Source organism: Anopheles nili, chromosome 2 (assembly GCF_943737925.1).
Source record: "Anopheles nili chromosome 2, idAnoNiliSN_F5_01, whole genome shotgun sequence".
In the NCBI taxonomy this organism is placed as follows: Eukaryota; Metazoa; Arthropoda; class Insecta; order Diptera; family Culicidae; genus Anopheles; species Anopheles nili.
In genome coordinates this window covers 46,518,475-46,526,882 of record NC_071291.1, presented here as the reverse complement: position 1 = coordinate 46,526,882, position 8,408 = coordinate 46,518,475, and the positions used below count along the sequence as shown (strand labels likewise).

Here is an 8,408-nt window from a genome sequence, read left to right as displayed (position 1 = left end):
ATACTGCCCGCTTGGAGTTCGTACTCTCTCTCTCTCTCTCTCTCTCTCTCTCTCTCTCTCTCTCTCTTTCTCTCTCTCTCTTGGGATTACTCTCTTCTGTTTGCTGTGCTAAAGCTGCTCTGCGAAGATGCAGCCGATTCCTCATTATGACGTCAGATTGATTAGACAATCCGGTGCCCGACTCGCTATCCCGATCGGATTGGGGATTTTTCACAGCCAGGAAAGCAGGTTTATCCCCGACTCAACAATACTAGATTGTAAGGCAACTATTATGCGCTTTGTGGCTACAATGAAACTATGCTAGCCTTGCATGTCGCGAGCAGATGAGTCGGCATTCTTGCATTAGAACAATGTGTTCGAGTCTAGATGAATATTTTGAAATTTTGTTGTGCCAGCCCGAAAAAACGTTTTTCAACTCAGCAGCGATGAATATCCATCACTGCAAATTATTCGATATAAACCGAATACATATTTCAAAGGCCTTGGTATTTATTCAATTCAATCGACAATTACTATACCGCTATGACGCGCGAGCCTCATACATAAGGTTATTTTGCTTAGCCTCAGTCATGCTCTCAACGACAAGCTGAATGATTTTGGATGAAATCGGTAATGCTTCCGCTGAGAATAATCACTCATTCGTAATTAGTCTGCTGGTCGAACCTACGGCTCAACCGGCAAGCGTCAACGTTTCTATCCTTTAGTTTACCGGACTAATGGGTGCGCGTGTAAAAGCTCTTCACGACCTGCGCAATCGAAACCGGAGATAATACGCGCTCAACGTTGCGATGCGTTGATTTCATCCGTATGATTTATTCGTCGTATCCGGCGTTATAAATTAGTTTCCAAACCCTGTACCTTGTGCTCTTGCAGCACGATGTGTTTGAACAGTCGTACCGAATAATTGGACAATACAGTTGTTTCAGCCTTGCTGCAAGTTGTTCACACAAGGAGATTTTTTAGGACGACTAGCGACTAGTATTCATCCAACAACAACAAAAACTCCCCTATCGAACATGTATTTGAGGACTTAACTCTTTTTACAGCAATTGATACATACACATTCCTGCAGATCAGAGACGGATTCATACGTGAAAATGCTGGAAGATCGTTATAAATCTCACACCAAAACTATATCTTGCCTTCTCAACTTTGCTAGCTGTTGCAAAATGTGCCTATTTCAAAACGACTAACTGGGCCGCTTACAATCACCAAAATGATAAACAGACTACGGGCGCTGAAAGTGAGCCAATTTCAGCGCTCGAAGGTCTTTGAGCAAATCCATTTTCTTAGGCATCGAGTGAGCAGCTACGAAAGATGACGCCACATGATCAATGTTTTGACAAGTCATGATCGAATGTGATAAGTAACACCGGGCCACCTTACAATCCAAAGCACTTGTAACGAATTATAAGCATTTCGATTGAATATTTCTTTCAATGAGAACAAAAAGGAATAATGACGAAATGAGCCATTTTCATAACCATATTTTGAGCGGTACAATAGACAATAATGAAATATTATCACCAGGATCGAGCAACTCGTGATACAATACCATGCCCAATGTTCTTCTTGAAAAGCAAAATCATTTTCAGTCAATGATTTCTTCATGCTATCACGAGCAAACGAAAATGTATTGTGTTGATATTAGGAAAGAAGTTTGGAAAAAAAACATGTATCGTTTTTATTGCAACACTGTCCATCAAGCATCTTTATTGAATGCTTCAGTTTTTTATCGCCATATATCAATTCTCCACTGACCGGATACAATCGACCGGACGTCCAATAAAATGTAAGCTTTTTTTCATAAAAGTTATACTTATATCATCAACATCGTCTTAAACTGATTAGTCATGGCACTTTTGGCATTGTTAACGTTGAATTTACTTACGAAATTGAATTTTGAAAATGGAATAATTCATTAGGTCTTTTTGTGGCAAAGTCAATGGTCCAAATATCCCTAGGTGGTTATTTATAAACACAACTTGTTTTTACGAAAGAAAATGTGTAATCACAAACAGGAATAATCGATTTCACCGATCGTATGCAACGTGTATCGCTCAAGAACCACTGACCGTAGAATTTTCTAACAAAGTTCTTGATTGGTGTAGCTCATGTATGATCGTGCGGTTACGAAGATGATCAATGAAGTCGATAATTCGATAATGATGTTCCCTACCCTTACGACGAAAAACATTATAAAATAATGTAGCGTACAACTTTTTCACATTTGTTGCTATAAACACATTTCAGTGAAAAGATTCTCTTAAAAGGAGATTCATACAAAATTAACACATTTTTAAAACAAAAATTTTAATAGATTTTTAATAAATTTCAAAAGACTAACTAGAACAAAAATTTTATTGAATGCTTTTTTAATAGTTATAAATATAGCTTCGAGCAACTTCAGCGTAAATCATTTTCTTTTAATGTTAAGCTAATAATATTTTTGTAGCTGTGATTTGCAATTCGATCACATAAATTCTTTTACAATACGTGCAAAATAATTTGATCTTGTTATATTGATCTTTCTTCTTTCTACTAATTACTTGATTTACTAAAAAATTTAAAATTTTTGTTTTAAAGTAAAAGAGGTTATTTTTGTAGTGATTTTACCATTGAAAGTTAATGTATATTCGAAAAGAATCCATATTTGAGAGGTGAAGATTTTATTTGTCACTATCGTGGGCGTGAAAATTTTCCATTAACGTTATACGTAAAGGGATTTTGAAAGTCAAATCGACTTTCATTAATCTTTTTTAAACTTTCTTTCCTAGTTCTTTATGCTCTTTCAGCTGGTTTCATCGAAATTAATTTTGCTTTAAGACTAAATTAGATAATGAAAGAAGTTTACTAAATATCAATCAATGTTCATATAAATCTTTAATGGCACGAAAAAAAAATATCAAGGTAAAAACTTATTTTCCAATATACCTTGTAAAGATGTAAAAATTCATACGAGCGAATAAAATATTTTAATCTTTATATTTGATATGTAATAAAATACCTATTAATTACCTATAATATTTATAATAGAAGCGATTTATTCTCATATTATAGCATACCCCTGTTTCGTATCTATAATTGAAATTGAAAACATTGACTTATCAACTCAAGCTTGAAGAATTTTGATAAATTGCCTTGCAATCACATTATGTATAGCAGTCTTAACCATACAGGAGCATGACACCGAACACTGCAATAATGGATGAATTCGAATGGATGAAATAGTTTAGAATTTCACAGTGTATTCATGAATAGTCAGTGCAAAAACATTGCACTTCAAATCAAAATTACTTCTATAAAACGATCAGACTACATGTATTACTACCAACAGCTGTTGTCAATCACACATGTATGTGAAGATAAAAATGTATGAAGATTAAATTCTGAATTTGAAAACAAACTTATTGTGATTCTTTAGCAATCATATGTTTCTGTCTATATTAAGGAACCAACTTAGTAATTTAACAGCCTGAATTATTCTGAATCATATTTGTATACCCATATTTACTTCATTATCTTTCCGTTCCTGCTTGCTTAGCAGAATAATTTGTAAATGAACTATCGTACATATAATTGCATCAATCGTGTTAACGTTTCTTGATTTGACAGTAGAACAGAAATTTTGAAATCGTCAGAGCTTGCACACCTGACGCTTGTCACACCGAAGTATGCGTCAGAGTGTGTGTCAAAGTGGAAGTGTGTGTACGCGATGGTTTTGGATGGTATTGTTCCTAGAATTTTGTATTTTTTTAAATTTAAAACTTATTTAAAACATTATTATTGTGACCAATTGCTATTTAAACGTAGCTCAGGGATATTAGGAAGCTACAATGCTTGGTGATGTGGAAGGCAAACGAAAAACTATGTTTTAAAACGGACAGTATTAATATAAAAGCAGAAAGCACACGCACCACTTTCGTGTCTCACATATAGATCGCTGAATTGAATCAGCTTCGGTTCTATACTGTTTTGTGCAACAATACGCACTCGCGCTTGTGCGATATCTGCAGAAAAAGGGAAGCAATTCGTTCTTGCCGTTTACCATGTCATCCAATCAGATGCATGCGCCAAGTCCAGACACAGCCCTGATCGCTCGGATGCATCAGATGCGTTTGGAAGCGGAAGGAGGTGGAGCGGGGAAAATGATCACCTCCTCCGGTCGAACCCACCATTCCGGAGGCAATCAGCAACTCAGCGCACAGGATCCGCAATCCGAGTTCAAGACTTACGGTACCGTGACTACAACGAACTCGACTTCAGGCGTCGGCAATGGAGCAACCGTCGCAGCATCCATGGCCACGATGGTAAACATGAATGACTACCGGATGTACGATCGGTACCAGAATCAGATGCTCGCTGCAGCTGCTGCCGGGAGCAAATTTCCTAGTAGCATGCAGCAGAACAACAGTGCGCATGCTACGTCCTTAACAACTACCACCACGGCGATGGTTGGCGGAGTAGTCAATAATGTCAGTGCCAGTGGTGGAAGTTATCAGTACAGGGTCAACAATAGCCCCACCCATTCGATGAGCAATTCTTCCCATCTTTCTGGCTGCAGTGGTAACATTCCTAGAACAAACAGCTCCTCGGCCGGGTCGGTGTCACAGCATCAGCAGCACTATTACGATCCCAGGTATCAAACGGTGTATGAGAATATTGATTGCTATCCTGCAGCGTCGCAGCAGCAGCATCAACAACACTCGTCGGTCGATGTTCATTTGTACGACAACCGAAAGTTTGATTCGCACAACACAAAGGCACAGCCTCAGGTACCAGTGGGAAGTGCTAGCCACCCGTACATACTAGCAAACGGAGTGGTGACAACGGGTCGCGACCACCAGGGCATGATGAATATGGCCGGAAGGTACGCTCATACACCACAACCTCCGGAGATGGTGAACGCCGAACAACCGCCGATCTATGAAAATCTGCAGTCTCCTCCCTCGGCGGGGCAGCAAGCGCAGCCCCAGGCAACCAAAGGATCTGTTCAGGTGTATTATCATCAGCGTCCAGATGGAACGACCCCAAGCCCCAATCCAGCTATACCACAGCAGCAGCAGCAGCTATACCACCACCCTTCGGATCCGCACTCCCAGCCAATCTACGAAACAACTAACTTGAGTTCGAACGCATACAGAGCAAATGCTGGAGTGCCCGGCGCAGGTCCTGCTGCGACGACCCTGTACCATCAGCAGCAACAACAACAACAATATCATCACTCGCCTACCAATAGCAGTATAGCTGTGAAGATTGCCCAACAACCACAACCGGTACAACTGCCAAATGTTAAGTATCACGCAACTAGTGTTCCAGCTTCTGCCGCACTGCCGTACGACTTCCAGAAATCGCCTAAACTCGCCTCGTCAAGTGCACCGTCGCTGGTAAGCTTTCATTCCGTCGTGACCCTCTATGTCGTTCGTGCGTGTGTTATCTTCAATTGCGTTCTATCTGCTATCCGTTACCCTTAGCCTCCCAAATCATCAGATGCTCTTAAAACACAGCAGAGAAACAACAAATCTCCGTCACGCAGCAGCTCCATGTCCGGATCGGGATCCATAAGCAAAAGTTTCGTCGAAGACATCAATGGTTCGGATTACGTTTGTATGACAAGTGGAACCAAATACAACAATTCCGGCAACAGCTCTTTGCAATCGCTAAAAACGAGCCCGTTAACGTCTCCACCGGGTGGAACGAATCCTGGCAACGTCAGTAGCGGAATCACCACGGCGGCCATGCCCGTACAGGTCGGTCAAGAGCGTCAGTATGCTACGCTGCAGGAAATGGAATTGGCCAAGAGCCAACAGGCTAATAACCACGTAAAGCCTGGTACATTGCAGAATACTTCACATATCAACTTCCGACAGAACGCTTCCACCATCGCCGGTAGCAAATTGGCTCCCAATGGTGGTTCGTTGAGTGGCAATAGCTCATCAGTGGCAGGTGGAATCGCTATGTCGGGGATGGGATTGAGAGGAGCCGTTTCACCAACCCCGTCGCAGCTTAGCACAGGATCGGGATCGGGAAAACGTAAGCATAAAGAAAAAAAACACGATTGTACGATACCCACTAACAACCGGAAACATTTTCAACAGCAAAAGGATTAACCAAAAATCTGCTTCCGTACAACGTCACTCCACCCAGACCCACTGGGCCGACGGAGGCTGAGAGAAAGATCGAAGAGATGACCCGCCAGCTGGAGGAGGAGATGGAAAAGAACGAAGAGCAGGGTGAATATTTCGGCATTTGTCACACCTGCAAGGAGAAGGTGACTGGTGCCGGTGCAGCCTGTCAAGCGATGGGGAACCTGTACCATACCAACTGCTTCATCTGCTGTTCATGTGGTCGTGCGCTTCGAGGAAAAGCATTCTACAATGTGCATGGACGCGTTTATTGCGAGGAGGACTACATGGTACGAGACCATCGATGGAAGCAGCCAAATAGTTTTCTTTTATGGAAAATGTCTCTTTATTAACTTATTTGCAGTACTCCGGTTTTCAACAAACGGCGGAAAAATGTGCAATTTGTGGACATTTAATCATGGAAATGGTACGAGCTATCATTTGCAGGACTTTTATATCACGTGTATGAGCTTCAACATTTATATGCTTTTCAATACTTGACAGATTCTACAAGCGATGGGTAAATCCTACCATCCGGGTTGTTTCCGATGCTGTGTTTGCAACGAATGTCTCGATGGCGTACCTTTCACGGTTGATGTTGACAATAAGATATATTGTGTCAACGATTATCACAGCATGTTCGCGCCGAAATGTGCAAGCTGCGGCAAAGGTGAGACAAACGAACTGATAGCTGATCTGTATACAGCACTGCACATACCTCCCTGCTTCGTTCTCTTTCAAGGCATAACCCCGATGGAAGGCACGGAAGACACGGTACGAGTCGTTGCTATGGATAAAGATTTCCACGTCGATTGCTACATTTGCGAAGAGTGTGGCATGCAATTAACGGACGAATCGGACAAACGATGCTACCCGTACGAAGGTAGGCTTATGTGCCGGTCTTGCCATATACAGAAGATATCGATTCAAGACAGGCGCGGTCGTATCGTTGAGCCCGTTTCCGCTACCTATCAATACATGGGCTAATGCAAAACAAAAAGCTAACATGCAATGACGACACGCAGACATCAGATTAAGATTGTTCGATTACATCGATTACATCGATTTTTCCGCGGGTCAGGAAAATTCTCTCTTTGTTTCCTGTTGTCGAGCGTCGTCTTCCAGCAAAAAACTACTTCAGCCCATTCTGTTGAAGCAGCATGCATTTAAATAACGATTCTTCACAACCGTTTTAGAATACAGCCAAATGAAAGTTAATGGTATCAAACATTAAGCTAAACTCATCGTATTTCCGTGTACGCAGAGAGAATTGTTACTCTACTGTGACGTCATATGTTCTAAAATTATTGACGTAACTCGTAAATTTGCATATACGAAGGCTTTGTTGCAAACCATTAGGATATTATGGGTTGCTGCAAACTGCATCGAGTTTGTATCCCTGGGACGAAAGTAAAAATTCAACATTCCGCTAGAAGTTTATTTGCCTCCGTTATGCTATAGGAGTAAACATTAAGTATATGTATAAGTATTTGAAAATGTAAACAGTGAAACAGTGATCACAATTACGGTGTAAAGAGATCGATGGTATTCGAATGGGAATTAATGCAATAGTTGCAAAATTTGCATTTACTTTGGCTTAATATTGCCATAGCTAAATACAACAATAAAAACTAAGCGTATATGCGTAATATATAGGTTGTGTTACAATTATTGGGTTTTCCAACATTATTGATGAAATACAAACATCCGTGCAGAATTGGAGGAAAGGATTCGACTCTTAGTCATTTTGCATGTATCACTTTATCATCAAATAATTAACTTATCACAAGGAGTATTTGGTCAGATGGTACTGTGTGTTGCCATATCAGCCAACATTATGATCTAGCAACAGACTAGGCCATGTCACACAAAGCTTACATATTGGCGCCTGTGAAGCCACAGTACGGCAAAAAAAATTGGACTGCTCCGAAATCTCCCACGGTCGTGAAGTTTCTTTTACGGGATTTCAAACGCAACTGTGCTATTCCAAAAGAAAGTTCCTAATATGCAGTTTTTTAATGTTATTAAACTATTATCATCGCCATTAGCGAGCGCCAGCGAGTAAAAGATCAACCACTAAAACACAAATAATGAACGGATATCGTTAGACGAAATCAGAAGTTAAAATAGCTCAAATAATCTACTCCGATTAGCTTTGCGGTTTCGAAATTGAATAAGAAAACTTGAAAAAAAGAACCTACCTATCTATCATTTCTGTTTCTTTCTTAGTCTATTGAACACGAGAGATAGTGAAATGGTTTATATTTGAAACGGATCAAAGTA

At 40.5% G+C, this 8,408-nt stretch overlaps 1 protein-coding gene across 1 annotated transcript; it reads left to right on the top strand.

The window, feature by feature from the left end:
• The first annotated feature begins 4,049 nt into the window (after positions 1-4,049).
• On the top strand, positions 4,050-7,730 carry LOC128724387 (LIM domain-containing protein jub). The gene is made up of 6 exons (XM_053818116.1): positions 4,050-5,387; positions 5,475-6,033; positions 6,099-6,415; positions 6,490-6,552; positions 6,630-6,795; positions 6,868-7,730. Exons 1-6 carry the CDS (start codon positions 4,050-4,052, stop codon positions 7,110-7,112), a joined length of 2,688 nt encoding a protein of 895 aa, XP_053674091.1. The 3' UTR covers positions 7,113-7,730.
• Positions 7,731-8,408: the final 678 nt, after the last annotated feature.

What these genes read in the sequence shown, in the direction of transcription:
- LOC128724387 (XM_053818116.1), top strand. Translation starts at nt 4,050, where the DNA reads ATGTCATCCAATCAGATGCATGCGCCAAGTCCAGACACAGCCCTGATC. An exon ending in CGTCAAGTGCACCGTCGCTG is followed by an intron (nt 5,388 to 5,474) that starts GTAAGCTTTCAT and finishes CGTTACCCTTAG; the next exon opens with CCTCCCAAATCATCAGATGC. An exon ending in ATTGCGAGGAGGACTACATG is followed by an intron (nt 6,416 to 6,489) that starts GTACGAGACCAT and finishes ACTTATTTGCAG; the next exon opens with TACTCCGGTTTTCAACAAAC.